This window comes from Choloepus didactylus, chromosome 5 (genome assembly GCF_015220235.1).
Source record: "Choloepus didactylus isolate mChoDid1 chromosome 5, mChoDid1.pri, whole genome shotgun sequence".
NCBI classification, from domain to species: Eukaryota; Metazoa; Chordata; class Mammalia; order Pilosa; family Megalonychidae; genus Choloepus; species Choloepus didactylus.
Window position 1 is genome coordinate 11,325,793 of NC_051311.1, and position 18,710 is coordinate 11,344,502.

Sequence of the window (18,710 nt, forward strand, 5' to 3'; positions counted from 1 at the left end):
TTTATAAATTATAACTAATATTTATTAAGTAACTAGTGTCAGGGCAGTGTTTGGCAGTTTTTAAACATTGTTTAATCCTGTAGCAACTCTGTAAATAAGATGATATGTCTGTTGTTTCTCTTTTGAAGTTGAGGAAACTTAGACATGGGGAAGTTAAATATTTTGCCAAAGATTACACTTACCTGGTCTGTCTAAGTCAGAACCCATACTCTTTTCAGTTGTACCACATGCTGGGAAAACTGGCCAGAGAAACTTACTGTGGTGTAATAGGATGAACTCTGTGAAACGTCATGTTTAGGTTCTACTTTTGTTTCTCTTATTTATGAACTCTCTTTTGTTTTCTTTAGTATAATGCTTCGTCCCAGCAGCAGAGAGAAATAATTAAAAGTAGGAGCCTGGACAGACGTCTGCAGGAGCCCATAGTGTTAACGAAGTGGAGGCACAGCACGATTGTGTTAGACACCAATGAGAAGGTGGGCCTGTCGGGGGAATGTTGAGAATTGTGGCGAGTTCTTTGTGCATTATATTGTACAGTGAATTGTCCCCATTTGTACTAATATCTCAACTCATGTAGTGTTTCTTTTGTTAAATATAATTAATTCTTTGCCAAAATATTTTATTTCTTTTGAACCAACTTAAACTTTTGATCTGCATATATGATGAAATGTAACTATACTATTTATTTTCTCTTTAGCTGAATTTCATACCTTGGTCATTACTATTTTAGTGTATTCAGCATCAGTTTTCTATGAAATAGATTTTCATTTTGAGGTTTTTTGGATTTTTGCACAATGGACTTGGATTATCTATGCCTTGATGTGTACATGGATACATTTGCACCTAGTAGGCAGCACATTTTGTTGATTACTCTGTTTTAATGTCACATTTCTGTTATCTTTTATTTGCTTTCAATCTTCAAGAGGTTTGTGGTAAAGGTATTCAATTATTTTTGCTCATCCCAGGGATGACTGGAATTCTTACTCCCTCTCTTTTCCCAAATATACTTTCGGCCACTTAAAAAAAAAAAATCAAAGAAAGGTAAAACAGCTCTCTGCAGAAAATGCTACTTTAACAATCTGAGAAGCAGTAGTTCTCTGTTTCAAATAAGGGATGAATCTTGATGCAAACATCAGAATAGAAAAGTCATAAGGTTTTTCTTCTCTCCTGCCCCCAATGTAAATGAATTTACTCCACAACGTGATTTTTAATACTACTTAGCATTCCATAGTATAGATACACCCTAATTTTCTTAACCAGTCCTCTATTGTTGAATATTGTTTCCAGTTTTTCTCTGTTATAAAAGAGGCTATGATAAACATCCTCATGCGTACATTTTAAAAACAATAATTTTATTTACATACACTCCATATCCACCAAACATATACTCTGTCTTTCCCTCACCCCCATCTCCTGGTAATTTCTAATATACTTTCTGTGTCTGTGGATTTGCTATTTCTAGCCATCTCTTACAATACAGTCTCTTGTGATACAATGAGATACAGTTGTATTTCATGCAGTATTTTTCCTTCTGTGTCTTGGACCATAAAGTTGTAAACTTTCTTATGATTTACATCTTTTCATTTTGGGAATGGGGTGGGAAATTAGTATGAATTTGCAGAATGTCAGGCATTCTAGGGTAAAACAGTGAATATGGTAACACCCCAAAACTAAATAAATTCTTTTAAAAGGTATTTGTTATTGAAGACTCTTGTTACACCAGTCTTCTGTTTTAGCATAATTAACAGGTTTCCTGCACATTTAGATGTATTAGTGAAAGCATAATGAAGTCCTCTGAGACACATTTCTCTAAGTTTATATACTTTATAAATTATCTCAACTTATCAGTTGAAGCTAGTATAGTTTTTTTGTTTGTTTTTTTACTTTTTATTTTGAAATAAATTCAAACTTACAGGACAGTTGCAAAAATAATACAAACCCATACACAGAGCTCCACCTACCCCAACCCCCCTCCAACGATACCCAGGTCTACCAACTTTAATATTTTGTCACTTTAGCATTTCTTTCTTTCCCTCCCTCCCTCCCTCCCTATGATCCATCATCTATTGCTCTGTCTTCTGAACATAGGAGAGCAGGTTGCACACAGCCTTGAACAAATAATGTAATTCACATATACATTTCCTATGAACAAGAATATTCATTTATGTAATCACATTAAGTGTAGTTAAGAAAATCAAGAAATTTAACATTGATATAAAGCTTACATTCTATATTTCATTTTTTTCTTATGTCCCAATTGTGTCCTTGTGAGCCTTTTCTCCTCTATTCTGAGATCTCATCCAGGATCATCTATGGCATTTAATTGTCATTATCTGTTTAGACTGTCTTTTTTTTCAATTGTGGAAACATATATACAGCATAAATCTTCCCATTCCAGTGCCTCCCAAGCATTCCATTTAGTGGGATTAATCACATTCACAGTGTTGCAATGCCATCACCTTCCCACCATCCATTACTAGAAATTTCCCCTCACCCCAAACAGAAACCCTACCCTCATTTCTTATTAACTTCCCAATGCCCCTTCCCCACTTCTTGTAACCAGACTCTACTTTTCATCTCTATGGTCATATTGTCTGATACTTTCTTTGTGTTTACTGTGGGGCTTAAATTTAACATCCTAAATCTATAACAATCATGTTTTCTTTGATACCAACTTAACTTCAATAGGACACATAAACTATGTTCCTATACTCCCTCATTCTACCTTTATGTAGTTCTTGTCAAAAAATTACATATTTTACATTGGGTCCAAAACCACCGATTTATCATTACATTTTATGTCTTTTAGATCCTGTAGGAAGTAAACAGTGGAGTTACAAATCAAAAATACAGTAGTACTGGTATTTATATTTACCATGTGATCTTTATTGGAAATCTTTATTTCTTCATGTGGTTTCAGTCAATTGTTTAGTGTCCTTTCCTTTTAGCCTGCCCAATTCCCTTTAGCATTTTTTACAGGACTGATCTACTGGTGATGAAGTCCCTCAGCTTTTGATTATCCAGGAATGTTTTCATCTCCCCGTCATTTTTAACCTCCAGGTGTTTGTGAATTTTCTAAGTCTCTGATGCTTATTGACTTCTAATTGTATTACATTGTGGTCAGAGAATGTGCTTTGAATAATTTCAATTTTTTAAAAAAATTTATTGAGGCTTGTTTTATGTCCCAGCATATGGTCTATTCTGGAGAAATTTCCATGATCACTAGAGAAGAATGTGTATCCTGGTGATTTGGGATATAATGTTCTATATATGTCTGTTAAATCCAATTCATTTATCAGATTGTTTCGGTTATCAATTTCCTTATTGGTCTTCTGTCTGGTTGATCCATCCACAGGAGAGAGTGTTGTGTTGAAGCCTCCCACAATCACCGTGGAACCATCCATTGCCTCCTTTAGTTTTGCAGATATATTTTTTCCCTCTCTCTCTTATTGTCATTTAATGAACCAATATTGAATCTGTTTAGTACTGAACCTTTCTCTCTCTCTCTCTCCTTTCTTTGTTTCTCTGTCTGTAGGGCTCCCTTTAGTATTTGAAGTATGGCAGGTCTTTTATTAGCAAAATCTCTCAGCATTTGTTTGTCTGTGAAAAATTTAAGCTCTCTCAAATTTGAAGGAGAGCTTTGCTGGAGAAAGTATTCTTGGTTGGAAATTTTTCTCTCTCAGAATTTTAAGTATGTCATGCCACTGCTTTCTTGCCTCCATGGTGGCTGCTGAGTAGTCACTACTTAGTCTTATGTTGTTTCCTTTGTATGTAGTGAATTGCTTTTCTCTTGCTGCTTTCAGAACTTGCTCCTTCTCTTCAGTATTTTACAGTGTGATTAGAATATGTCTTGGAGTGAGTTTGTTTGGATCTATTCTATTTGGAGTTCACTGGGCATTTATGCTTTGTGTATTTATATTGTGTAGAAGGTTTGGGAAGTTTTCCCCAACATTTTCTTTGAATACTCTTTCTAGACCTTTGCCCTTCTCTTCCCCTTCTGGGACACGAATGAGTCTTATATTTAGATGTTTTATATTATCTCTCATATCCCTGAGGTCCATTTCAGTTTTTCCGATTTTTTCCCCATTCTTTCTTTTGTTCTTTCATTTTCCGTTCTGTGGTCCTCGAGGTCACTGATACGTTGCTCAGCTTCCTCTAGTCTTGTACTATGACTATGCAGAATCCTTTTAATTTGGTCAACATTTCTTTTATTTCCATAAGATCATCTATTTTTTTATTTACTTTTGCAATTTCTTCTTTATGCTCTTCTAGGAACTTCTTCATGTCCTTTATATCCTGTGCCATGCTCTCATTGTTTGTCTTTAGTTCTTTGATTAATTGATCCAAGTACTGTGTCTCCTCTGATCTTTTGATTTGGGTGTTTGGGTTTGGGTTCTCCATATCATCTGGTTTTTTCATATGCTTTAAAATTTTCTGTTGTTTTTGGGCTCTTGGCATTTGCTTTACTTGATAGGGTTCTTTTAGGATATGTAGAATTATTCAAAGGCTAATCTCTAATTTGTCAGATCTGCAGCTTGGTGGCGTACACTTTCTCTAACTAACCAGCACGTGACGTCCGCGAGTCCCCTATTCCCCTCAAGTCAGTTCTACCCAACTTTGTCTTTGTGGTGTCTGGTTCTTGTGGGGTCCAATTGGTGCACCAAGTTTGGTTGTGTTTTTGATGCTGTCCGCCCTGAATGTGGGGCCTGTATCTGAGCGGTTAGGGAGGGAGGGTAGCTTTAGTAATCAAACCTCCCAGGTGTTCCTGGAGATTTAAGGCTGTTGCAAGAGTCTAAACCTTCATTTCAGTCTCACCACAGATTGTCTCTGCTGCTGACCCAGAAGTCTTTGGTATTGGTGTATGGTCCCTGGGATTTCTGATTGGGTTCCTCTTCCAAGCCGTGCCCTTCTAGGGCCTCTGCTGAGGGAAGGCTGTGCTACGACACAAGTGCGCGCTGTCCCTCAAGAGAAGTTCTGGGCCGCCAGGCCGTGCAGGGGCATTCCCAGCCTGCTGTAAGGATGGCTGAATGGGGCATGTTAATTTCCCCCTTTTCACACAGCTCTGCCTTCACAGCTCCGGGACAGTTAGCTGTGGGTGTGTGAAAGGCTATTGTCCATGCCTGATATTGTGGCGTATGCACGTGATGCTGGAAACACTTCTTGTCACACTGGTTTTTTGGCGCGGCTCTGGGCTGTGGCACTTGTGCTGGGCAGGAGTGTTCCCAGCCCGCCGGGAAGATGGCTTCAAGGGGCGTGGTTTTTTTTCACCTTTTGGCACACCTCTGCCTTCCTCACTCCGAGACAATTAGCAGCAGGTATGCAAAAGGCTATGTTCCATGCCAGATATTGAGGCGTTCACACAGCCCGTTCCTGCTGCGCTTCACTGTGCGGTTTTCGCTGCAATATCTGCAGCCGCATTGTGGGTTTTTTAAAAAAAGAACTAGTCCGCCTCCAAATGCCAACTCACGGTTTCCCCACACTGCAGCGTGGCTGCCGGATATTCAGCAGGCTTACTCACTCGTTTCAGATTGCAGACTCCCGGTTTCACCAAGTGCACAGTCCCTGTGGATTTAGCAAACCTTGCCAGCTGGTATATCGCTGAAACTGGTGTTCTGTGTCACTTTCTGGCTTTTATCTAGTATTTTTCATGGAGGTGTTTTTTCGCCCTGTCTCTCCTAGCCACCATCTTAGGTTCTCCAAGTATAGTTTTTTTGGTACTACAAGTGACTATATGAAGTTTGTCTTTGTTGAATTAAAAGGTGGACTTTTGTGGAACTGTATAAACAGTGTAGGCATATGTTATAGGATAGACTACTAGTACAACAATAAAAGTAGAAGACCGATTTCTAGTTTCTGTTTTATAGGGATGTTTTGCAGTTGAATGCAGTGGGCATATTAAAAGAATGGAATTCTGGAGTCTGTTATTGAAAATATATTAGCTTTAAGCTGAGATTAATCTGGGTAGGTATCATTTGTAGAAATTTTTAATAGAAAAATTCATTCAACTCCAAGAACCATCAGATTAACAATTCAGTATATATAAAGCTCCTAAATATATATAAATTTCTAGGGCAAAAGCTGTTTTTGAACAAACTCCACTGCTTCTTGGTACTGGGAAAAATAATAATGATTACAGTGGTGGTGTAGGGTGGTTTAGATTTTAATTTTCTTGTTCCTTTTTTAATCTCTCTTGATATTCATTTCCATTCTATTGCTTCGAAACAGTTGCATGAAATTCTTTTACCACTTGTTCATCTAATTGCACCAGAACTGTGAAAACATATTTTCTTGAACCAGAGATTGATTTATTTTTGGTAGAAATGTCTTTTTACCCCCACTTTACCCTTTGTAAATAGATTCATAGGTAATTACTTCACCAACTGAACTTGTCTATTTATTATCGCCTAGTGCATCCACTTTCTTAAGAGGTTATGAAGAGGATTGTACCACAGCAAACCCACTGAATAAGTGTAAAGAGGGGGGGAGTGTGTATAACTTAAAATTTCTTCAAAGAAACCTAATACCATATAAATAAATGTTGTTATGACATAGGCCCTAATTTGGTTGCCAGATAACATTAGAGGAGATAAGTGCACGTATGTCTGTGTGCACGTGAAACTGTATATGTGTGTGTGCATCTGTCTCTTTCTGACTGGTATGTTTTTTATTGAAAGGAATTCATATATATATCATCTATTCATATATGCATATACATTTATAAATATATAACACTTGTAATAATCTCATATGCTCAGATATTATAAAATTTCCTTTTTTTCCTAGTGAGTTATTAGTTCTTAAATCTGAGATTTCTTCCTTGCCTTTTAAAAATTTTATTTCTAGTCATTGGAAAGTTAGCTATAAATTACATATTAATAATGTTAATAATACTTTCATTTATTTTCTTGTGTAGCTTTTGACTGAAATCAAGTCCCCATTCTTGCAGTTGCCAAGTAATTTCTATGACTGTTGCTATTCATAACCACCTTGCCAAAAGCAAGTTAGTACAGCAACTATTAACATGCCTACCCACAAATTCTTAGAATTTACATATTTTAAATATGGTTTATTCAATCTGATGTAACTATCATTATGTTAAGGCAATATAAGTCATATATTTTGAGTAATTGTTTATGCAGTTTTTAAATTTAACTGTAATTGTTATATTCCATATTTCCTATACTTTTTATAACATCTGTATTTTTCAAATCAGTACAATGCTAATGTCAGAGCTTGATATGGAAGGAAAAGAATTAGGAAAAGATTTTTTCTTAGCCTCCCTTAGGAAGCTTTCTCTCTCTCAGAGTAGAGGAAGAAATATGATCGTGTAAAATAGAGTAACTTTTTTCATTACTTATTTCTTGTAGGAGTCTCCAACTGCCTCAAAGCCCTGCTTTCCTGAAAACGAGTCTTCTCCCTCTTCACCAAAGCACCAAGATACAGTTAGTATGATAGAAGCATCTAATAAAATATAGTCCAGTCATTTCAATCCATTTCAATAAATTAATATTCTCTAGGGGTAATGCTTAAATATTTCTTGGGTTTCTATTCAAGTTCACTGTTTTTTAAAAAAAAATCACAATTATAATGGGTTTAAATTAAGAATCAGATTTTATTGATAAAAAAACCCTTTTTGTGCAAAATATGGTATCTTATAAGATTGATTATATATATATGCCATATTTATAAGTTGATGAATATATATTTGACTTCTGAAAATAAATATAAAAATTCCTGGAGAGTACTACCAAAGTATACTTTACCTTTTTCTCCCAGGCCAGCTGTTCAAAGGTAAGAGCTTTTCCCTGCTTAATTAGCATAGACCTCAGTTTTTTCTTATGCTGTAAAATATGTAGCACGACTCTTAATTTCCTCGAAACTGAAAAACCTCCAAGTGACTTCTCTCCAGACACGTCTTAACCTTGATGAAATGTTATTTTATCTCTGCATTTGGAATCTCTTCCAGTCTTTCCTTTAAGTTGCTAACTGGTTGAAAGCCCTCAGTGGCTCCCCCTTCCATTTAGAATGAAGACCACAATTTTTAATTACAACACTGTGCTTGCTCTCGAGTGTCTCGCCAGCCTCAGCTCTTTCCACTCTTTCCCATCTTGCTTTTCTCTCTCCACCTACACCGTCCTTTCAGTCCCTCAGCAGAGCGCTGCTTTTCAGTTTATGGTCTTGTCTTACCAAGCAAGTGGGCTGTTGCCCGATAGTTGTAGAAGCCAGTATTAATAACATCAGAATTTTGAAAAAAGAAAGAGTTTATTTATTGCAAGGCCAAGCAAGAAGACTGGGGTTAAAATCTGTCTCCCCAAGCTGAGGAGGCTTATGTTATTCATGCGATTTGGAAGGGGTTGGTCTAGGGAGTGACTCAGGACAGGGTGACATGGTGCAGGTTAGGAGGCAGGATTAATGGAGCATGCACAGTTACAAATCATATCTGTTCATACATCGCATGTTAAAAAATGGTGGCCTTAACATGACGAGGGGTATGCTTTTTAGTATTATAATAAAGCATAAGTAACGTTAGGTCAGACTTTTATCTTTTCAGGCATGTTCCGGTCTCCAGATCTAGTTGGAACTGGTCTTGACTTGTTTCTACAGGGGGAAAAGGATACTGCAATTACGCTTTTGGTGAAGCAAGCCTCTTATTAATAAGCTTGAGTAGGTGGACCTCAAGGAAGTAAGGGAGGGGTTAGGAAATGGGCTTGCTAAGCAGCTGGTTTCACTTGCACGTGTTGTTTCCTCTGCCCACTGGAACAGTTTCCTCCCGCATCTTTGCCTGGTTGACTGCTGTTCACTTACTAGCGCTCACTCCAAACTTCACTTCCTCAGAGAATTTAAATCTGATCCTTCTAAACAGGTCAGGTTTCCTGTAACACTCTTCATAGCATTTGATTATACATTATTTGATTACATAAAATAGAGTAACTTTTCATTACTTATTTCTTACATGAATCTCCAACTCTTTATTGATGTTGTTTTCCTCGCTAGACATTTCCTCCCCATTAGAGCAGGGGCAGAGTATCCCCAGAACTTCCTGCAGTGCCGTGTAGTAGTAGCTGATCAGCAGATATTTGTTGAATGAATAAATTAAACTTTTATTGTGATTTCCTTATTTTATGAAATTCTGATAGGTTCTTGCTTATTAGGATACTACAGACTTCCGTTTTAATTTTCTCACTTTCCCTGTTGTGTAACCTAAGCAGGTCTTTTATGGCTCATCATGTGGGTTGCACAGTTTCCTGCTGACACTGCTCAGGGATGGTCTCTGACGTTTCTACACATGCAGTTAAATCCTGTGCCTCTTTCAGGACCCACTCTCTTAGGAAGTACTGTTTTTTATTTCTGAACTCCAAAGTCACCTATTGTATTGAAGGGTGTGTTCCTGGTTTCCCTACTAAGATTATAAACTCCTAACGGATAGGGACCACATGTGCCTACTTTTTATTTTTTGTATTATCTAGCACAGTGCTAGGTACATAAACAGTAACTAAAGATGGTAAACGTGAACAGAATTTTAGTGGTTTTGATAAGAATTATTGTATGACTCTAAAGCACTCGTACTACAACACTCTTAATTTGTCAATCCATCTAAAAAAGAGTAAAAAACCTTTTAAAACTCATTTTAAATGTAGGTAATATACAATTCCTAGACAGATCTTTTTATGAATTACTTTGTAAATAAAAGGGGATTTCTGGGCAATCTTAGAAACATGAATTTGAAAATATTCCATAAGATTGTTCCCCCATTTGCCCATTTTCTGAAGCGTATGATAGCAATTAGACCATCCTGAACTCTTGGTACCCTCTGATGGCCAGCACTGGGAACCTGCCTGAGCAGTTTTCTTCTCCATTTCATTCTGTTTTTTAACTTCAGGTGAACAAATAAACAGCTCTGTTAATTCTGCCCAAGGCCATTCTAATTTCACAGAAGCATGCAGCTCTCCTTTTCCTCCGGAATGCATCCCACCCCCCCTGTCTTGCGTCTGCGCTGAGCCCTGTGCTCTCTGAGCTCTTCTCTTCCTCCTGCTGTCCTCTGGCCCTTCTTCTCTGGGTTCCTCTTTCCACCAGCCCTGCTGCAACCCCGTCTAACCTCTTTCCTGCTCTTACCCAATTACCACAAAAAGGTACTTCCCCCCTCTTTTTCTTTGAGTTAAAATCTGGTTGGTGTAAAGGCTCTGGTAAGAAAAAGGGAGCTACAATTCCAGAAGTGAAACTGATCTCATAACCAATGTCAGCTACTTGATGTTACCTTAAAAATCTCTGCTAATTGTTCAATTACCTCCTTGACTTCATGTAATCAAACCAGACTTAAAAGTCCATCCCTTAGCGTAAATATTAAACGTGCTAATTTTTCTTATGTTTCCTATTTTCAAGTACATTATTATTTCCCATAGTCCCTTCAAGTCTGTTTTGGAAATAGGCAGGGTATTCATTTTTAAAAATTTGATAATATATTTCTCTATAATGTGGCTACAGTATGTATTAAATAGGCTTCCGAGGGCTCATCTAAGAACTTAAAGTTCCCAATTACTGAATACTGAATAAAAGTTTAGAAAATATAATTTGAAAACTTGAGTTTTTGACCCTGTATTTCCAATTATTGTATTAAAATGCATTATTGTTCATTTCAGAGAAAAGTACATTTCAGCACTTTCTTTAACAAGAGTATTAGTGGACAAATTTACTAATTTTTTTTTTGTTGAATGAAAACACTGATTCTTTAAAAATAATTTTTTTTATTGTGGTTCATGTAACATGAAATTAACCATTCACCATTTTAAAGTGTATAATTTAGTGGTATTTGGTACATTCGCAGTGTGTGCAGCCATCAGTTTCTAGTTCCAAGATGTTTTCATCACCCCAAGAGGAAACCCTATACCCATTAAGCAGTCGCTGCCCATCCCCCTCTCTCCAGCCCCTGGCAACCACTAGTCTGCTTTCTATCTCCGTGGATTTACTTCTTCCCAATGTTTCATCACCCTGGTTTTTTACCGGTTTATCATTGCACAAGTTCATATATTCTGTATTAAAATAATCTTATGATATAATCATAGCATGATTGACTGAAGATCAGCATTGTGATGAGGTTTATTGATTTTGGTATATAGCAATTGTTAGCCCCAGTTGGGAAATGCTTATTTTACTAAATAAGAATACAACATGGTTAGAAATTCTGGAGTCTGCAAAGCAATGATGAACCTGTGAAGTTCTTCCCAAATTACTTAATGGAATTGAAGTTTTATTGTTTTCTTGCCTTATTTAGATGATGATTTTATAATCTTTTTGTTCATAATTTAACCATAGTTTTCTTCTTTATTATAGATGCTTCTTATAGAAGCATATCTTTCTGCTAATTTTCCGTATTAAGTTTCCTTGGGAGTATCAGAATGTATTTAGACTAAGAAATAATTTTGTGTGAATTGGGGCTTTTTTTTCTGAATTATCGTAGTAAGCGACACAAAAACATTGGTTGCTTTTGAATCATTTTAAATAGAAAAAGTATACCAAACAGTATGAAATCAAAATCTGTCAAATCTTTTCTCAGATCTCTCACCTGTGTATCATCTACCTCCTCAGCACTTTGATGTCAAATTCAAAAGCTTGGCTGTTTAAAACTTTTAAAGCTTTGTTTTCTGCACTCCCTGACCTGGCTCTCTTATATTTCTTCCTTGTAATAGCAGTGTTCATCTGCTGGTTAATTCATTCAACAAATACATATTGATTGCCGCTCTACTAGACTTTGGTCTACATTGATGAGCACAAGAGTTGTGGTCCCAACGTTCAGTCTAATGGAGCAGACGGTGAATAAATAATAGATAAGTAATTGCACTTTGCCTTAAGTGCAATGAAGGAGACAGTCGAGGGGTGGTCATAGAGAATAATGGGGGAGGAAGGGCACCTACAAAGAGAGGTGAGGGAAAGCTGCTCTAAAAACAAGATGTTTATGCTGAGATACCACCAGGCATCCCAGCTTGGCAGTTTTCCTCAAATCTTCCCTCTTACCCTGATATCCAGTCCCTTTCACTTATGTTCTGATGCTGGAATTTGGCCCCCTTCACACACAGCCACTGCCCTAGTCCGGGCCTTCTTCATCTCTTATGCTGTTCATTAGGATTGCCTCCTACTTGGTTCCCACCCTTAGTTCATTCTTTCTGCTGCTGCTTAAGCTCCTCCAGGATAGAAAACAAACCCCTCCTTCACATGCTACAAGATAGTCCCCTCCCCTGCACCTCTTTTCCTGCCACTTCTCCTAATACTTTACTCCTAATACTTTAGGAGAAGCACCTCACCTAATACTTTAAAGGAACTTAAACTCCCTCAAATGCAATATACACTCTTTAGCTTCTATTTTCCATTTCCCATTGTCCTTCCTCTCCTTTTCCCACCTGGCTAACTCAGACTCCTAACTGTAGTGTCAGCTTCTTTCAGGAAGCCTTCTCTGCTTTCATTATCTCCTGGGTTGAGTTAGCTATGCAAACTTCACACCTGCACACCCTTCTCCTAGCTCTTATCCCATTGTATGGTAATTATTTTCTATATTTATTCATTTTGGCTATGGCATTTTGTATTTATTTCATGGTCAAGTCAGAATGTGTAATACAGCATTGGTACTTGGGTCTTGATCCTGTGAGAATTTGATAAAAGTACTGAACCTTTTCTTGAGCGTATGCGTGCACACAGTTGCACCAGTTCTCATTCTGTCCACTGACTCAGACAAGAATTCCTGTTGAGAGTCTCTCTCCTCCTCAGGCTCTTTGTCATCCGTTTTTCTACCTGCATTTCCACCCCTGCTCCTTTACCCGGCATAATTCCAGCTGTGACATTTTTCATGAGCTTGATCTCTACCTTTCTATGCTTCCATTTCCTGTGCTTAGCTCAGCTAACCAGTGCTCATCCACTCTGATTAATGTTGTTCCTTACTTCCCATATGTTTGAAAATTTTAATGTTCTTATATAACACTGTGTGCATACTTAAAACCTTGTAATTGATGTTTTTTTTTTGAGAGGCAACAGAGAGCTCTTATGAAAAGTATCAGACTTGCATATCTAAGATGATTCACCTATGATTTGTGGATAAATTACAGTAAAACTTCCTTGAGGTATTTCCCAAGGTCCCCGTATACCAAAACTGTGAATTAACACAAAAGTTTGTCAGCTTCATCCATAAATGTGAGACCAAACAAAACTTTAAAACATTATCATCTAGACATTATTGAGAAAATACTCAATTTTATGTTTATCTCCCATACAGGAAAGATTTCTTTCTAATTAAAGTTCATAGAGCAAAGAGCTGAGGTATCAGTTAAATTTCAGAGAGAAATTCTGAATTGGGGATTCCTTTATCTCTCTATATGTGTGTGTGTGTGTGTGTGTGTGTGTGTGTGTGCTTATTTCAGTTCAGTTGAAGTAAATTTTAACAATGTCATGTACATACAGTGTTTACTAATGTCAAAGATTACTTGTAGGCACCAACTCATTTTGATTAAAGTCACTCAAATAGGGGAAGTTGAAATCAGTGATAAAATGCTTTAGTTTCTCCTTCAGGAACTGTAAGAGAGCATTAACCTTAGTCCAGTGGCTTTTGCCTTTGTAGGGTTTAATGAGATAGCTTACTATTTTTAACATCAGCTGGCTAATACATTCATTTTGTCCAGAACCCAACTGACCTTCTGCGAATATGTTTAAGGAAGCCTACATTGAGTTTTTATTCCACATTAAGGCCAGCTCTACGCATAATACTAGTTACCTTTGAGTAATTTCTTAAGGATAGTCACTCCGTTTGTTTTATCAAATTATTTTTATATTCTAACACAGTGGATTAGTATCTAAATAGTTTGCAGGCTATATTGTTGTAAAGTAATAGCAAAGTGAATAATTCCCTTTTTGTGATATTTATCATATTGTATCATTTTCTTTGAACAGGAAGACATAAATCATTTTCCATTGCTGACTTGTAGCATTCATATGGAAATCTAATTTGGTAGGAAAGTACCCAATGACTGCTGTGAGTTAAGGAGGACAGGAAGTGTTGATGATAAAATTACTGAAAACAACTTTACAGAAGTATTAGGAAATTATTTCCTTAATGTATCCTAGGGCTAATTATATTACATACTGACTAATTTTTTCTTTTAAGCTAATTTTTAGAGTACCAGATCATTTTGATTCGATAAATATAAGAACCTGGTCCCCATTGTCTATATGAATGGTGCATAAACTGTATTATTCTGTTCCATAGGGTCAAGAGAAATATGGACTATTAAATGTAACAAAAATTACTGAAAATGGGAAAAAGGTTCGGTAAGTACAGAAATCATTAATGTCCTTACATGTTTCATCTGGTTTAAATAAGTATAAATTATCAATATGATTATATTCTAGGAGAAACAGTTACAAGATTCATATTTCTAACCATATTTCCTGATACAATGTATGTAAGATGTCTTGAAATATATTAAAGTTTTCCCTTGTCTTGATATATTTCTTAAGATAATATCAAATTCATAGGTGATAAAACAGAGGATTCTGAGGAAGCATTAGCTTTCTTTTAAAAACGTTTTATTTTTTTTTTTAAATAGGTAGTAAGTGCACATGGTAAAAATCAAATGTAATCAATACCACTAAATTGTATACTTGAAAGTAGTTAAAATGGGAAATTGAGTTGTGTATGTGTTACCATAATAAAAATTTAAACAAAAATAAAACAAACAAAAATATATAAACAAAGTATTTGGTGAAGTCAGCATTCAGCCATTAGTTCCTCTTCACAGAGGCAACCAGTGTTAAGTCTGTTGAATTCTAGTGCTTTCCTCCAGAGAAGGGGGCAAAAAATGTGTATGTGTTTGTATGTGCTTAGATTATTTTTCTAAACAGTCTTTTAACAGTTTATCTTGGAGATAGTTCTATTTCATTGTATGTAGATCTGCCACATTCTTTTTAACTGCTGCATATTATGTTTATCTCCCTTACAGGAAAGATTTTTTTCCTAATTAAAATGCATAGAGCAAAGAGCTGAGGAATCAGTTAAATTTCAGAGAGAAATTCTGAATTGGGGGTTCCTTTATCTCTTGTGTGTGTGTGTGTGTGTGCTTGTTTCAGTATGGCTGTTTCCTAGTTTATTTGATAAGTTCCCTATTGGTAGATGTGATGATCAAGTTCTTGTGTCAACTTGACCAGTGTTCTAGTTTGTTGATGCTGCCGGAATGCAAAACACCAGAGATGGATTGGCTTTTATAAAAAGGGGTTTATTTGGTTATTCAGTTACAGTCTTAAGCCATAAAGTGTCCAAGGTAACACATCAGCAATCGGGTACCTTCACTGGAGGATGGCCAATGGTGTCCGGAAAACCTCTGTTAGCTGGGAAGGCACATGGCTGGCATCTGCTCCAAAGTTCTGGTTTCAAAATGGCTTTCTCCCAGGATGTTCCTCTCTAGGCTGCAGTTCCTCAAAAATGTCCCTCTTAGTTGCACTTGGGATATTTGTCCTCTCTCAGCTTCTCCGGAGCAAGAGTCTGCTTTCAAAGGCTGTCTTCAAACTGTCTCTCATCTGCAGCTCCTGTGCTTTCTTCAAAGTGTCCCTCTTGGCTATAGCTCCTCTTCAAAATGTCACTCACAGCTGCACTGAGTCCCTTCTGTTTATCAGCCCATTTATATGGCTCCACTGATCAAGGCCCACCCTGAATGGGTGGGGCCACGCCTCCATGGGAATATATCATCAGAGTTATCAGCCACAGTTGGGTGGGGCACATTCCATGGAAACACTCAAAGAATTATAATCTAATCAACACTGATAGGTCTGCCCACACAAGATTACATCAAAGGTAATGGCCTTTGAGGGACATAATACATTCAGACCAGCACAACCAGGTAATAGAATCTAATTGTTTGGTCAAGCAAGCATTGCCCTGATTCTTACTGTGAGGGTGTTTCCTGGATTTAAATCATCAGTAAGTTGATCGCATCTAAGGCTGATTGCATCTACAACCAACAGAGGAGATTACCTGCAGCAGTGAGAGAAGTCTCATTCAATGTCTGTTGAAGGCCATAAAGGTAGAACAGACAATATCAGCAGTTAGAAGGAAGAATTACCATCTCTACTTCAGCCAGCCAGCTGCTTCTGGGGAATTCATCGAAAACCTTCATTGGAATTTGGTCTCGCCAATCCTCACTGTTGCATGAGTGAATTTCTATAACAATCTCCTAATATTTATTTAAATATATATCCTGTCAGTTCTGTTTTTCTGTTGGACCCAGACTAATACAGATTTTAGCGCCAAGAATGGTTCTTGAGAAACACAATCTTAAGGATGAGATTTCTGAGTTGGTTTGGGGGTTTTGGGAATTGGTTCTCTATTCTGATTACATTAAAAGCCACTAATAACTCTGTTTCCAATGTCAAGATGGTACTGATAGTCCAAGGCATGAGTTGGCGGTAGAAATATGCAAAAATCACCCTTGGATACTTCTACTCAAATGCTTATAAGAGGCCAGGCTCTTGGTGATAGTGTATTTGATGCTTTGACAGAGTTCTGTGGAGTTAAAAAGTATGATGTTGGTTGGTTGTTCCTAAATTAGCTGGATTCAATTGTTAAAGAAAGGGATGAACTCAAGGCTTCATAGTCTCAGCTCACGCGCCACATGATGGACATGAAAGTTCCTATGTGTGTCCTGAAAGAAGCTTTTATTTCTAATAGCCATAGACTTGAGATTTCTGAAAATCAGACCCAGAGTCTCATTATACAAGTAACTGAATTACAATGTAAAATTGAATTCCCAGCTTTGCAGGGCTGGGGCTGTGTTCTCCAGGAGGCCGTGTATGCTCTAAATCAGCATCTGCTCTGTAGTGCTGTTTCTCCCATAGCCAAGATTCACAAGTCCAGGAATCAAGGGCTGGAAATGGGAGTAGTACCACTCACTAGGAAAATTTTGATCTACTAGGAAAATTTTTGCTTTCTGCCCCACCACCTTAAGCTCTGCTGGTCTACAGGTTTTCTTCCAAAAAGAGGAGTACTTCTACCAGGAGAAGTTAAGACTGCCACCCGGCCACTTTGGGCTCCTCATGCTGCTGGATCAACAGGCAATGAAGGGGATTACGGTACTGGTTGGGTTGATTAATCCTGTATATCAAGGGGAAATAGGACTGCTACTACACAATGGAGGTAAAGATTTTTTTCTGGAATGTGGGTGATCCCCTGGGGCGTCTCTTAGTACTGCCATTCTCTGTGATTAAAGTCAATGGGAAACTGCAAAATTCCAATCCAGGCAGGACTACTAATGCCCAGAAACTTAAGGAATGAAGGTTTGGGTCACCCCACCAGGCAAAGAACCACAGCTAGCTGAGGTACTTGCTGAGGATAAAGGGAATATGGAATGGTTTTGTGGAAGAAGGTAGATAAATATAAAATGTAAATATAAGAATAAAAAATATATATAAAATAAATATGAGCTATGTCACCGTAACCAGTTACAGAAATGAGGCCTATAATGGTTATGAGTCTTTCCTTCTTGTTTTGTTATAAACATTTGTATATAGACATAAAGCACTTATCTTTGTTTTCTTTCCTATGTTATTCCCTTATCATGTAACATAAGTTGTATTAACTTTATATCATAGTAGTTAAGTTGCAAGATATTAAGTTTAAGAGTGAATGTTACCCAAGGACTTGCATCCTTCTTTGGGGAAAGGGTTAGTGTGTTTCTGGTTGAATTATACTAGGCAAAAGTGTGACTATAATTGTTTTAATTTAGATTAGGTATGGTGTAACGAGATGTATATGGGTGTCAGGTTGACAAAGGGGAGGGGACTGTGATAGTTAAGTTCATGGTGTCCAGTTGTTTGGTCAAAAGAGCACTGGCCTGGTTGTTACTGTGAGTATCTCCTGCCCTTAAACCATTAGTAAGTTGATTGCATCTGTGGTTGATGACATCTACAGTCCACAACAGAAATTGCCTTTAGTAAAGAGAGAGATCTCATCCAATCTGTTAAAGGCCTTAAAGGGAGAACTGATGGTTTCAGCAGTCAGAAGGAAGAATTTCTGTCTCTAGTGCAGCCAGCCAGCTTCTCCTGGAGAATTCCTCGAAACCTTCATTGGAGTTCCCAGCTTGCAGCCTGCCCTATGGAATTTGGACTCCCCAATCCTCACATCTCCAAGTGTTTACATACATATATATCCTGTGGGTTCTGTTTCTCTGGAGAACCCTGACTAATACAGTAGACATTTAGAATGGTTGTAATGTTTTGCTGTTACAAACAATGTTACACTTGGCATCTTGCGTAGTTAATTTGCAAGTATGCAAATATACCTATAGGATAAATTTTACCAGAGTGGAATTGTTAGGTGATATACAGCTGTCATTTGATAAGAGTGTTCCAAATTGTGCTCAAACGCATTGAATCTGTTCATACCTCCAGCAGCAGTGCGTTTCTCCACACTCTTGCCAACTCAGTATATTGTCAAATTTTTTGACCTTTGCCAGTCTCATAGGGAGAAAATGGTGTTTTTATTTGCATTTCTTTTTAGAAGGGTAGAGTATTGTAGCCGTTTGTTTTTCCTTTTTGTTGCGTTGTCAGCTCATACCCTTTGTTTTTCTGTCTGGTTGTAGCCTTTTGGTTAATGTGTAGTATCTCCTTATAAATTAATGAAACAAACTGTAAGGTAAGTTATATTTGTTTCCCCAATATTTAAAAAATTTATTCACATTGATATT

At 37.2% G+C, this 18,710-nt stretch overlaps 1 protein-coding gene across 5 annotated transcripts in view; it reads left to right on the forward strand.

The window, feature by feature from the left end:
* Window positions 1-18,710, forward strand: part of ARHGAP12 (Rho GTPase activating protein 12) — a 127,534-nt gene that overhangs the window by 77,767 nt on the left and 31,057 nt on the right. For all 5 annotated transcript variants that reach the window (XM_037837935.1, XM_037837937.1, XM_037837938.1 and 2 more), the window contains 3 exons: window positions 348-473; window positions 7,365-7,439; window positions 14,243-14,304. In XM_037837935.1, the coding sequence (XP_037693863.1) occupies window positions 348-473; window positions 7,365-7,439; window positions 14,243-14,304 (263 nt within the window). The remainder of the gene's footprint in view (window positions 1-347; window positions 474-7,364; window positions 7,440-14,242; window positions 14,305-18,710) is intronic.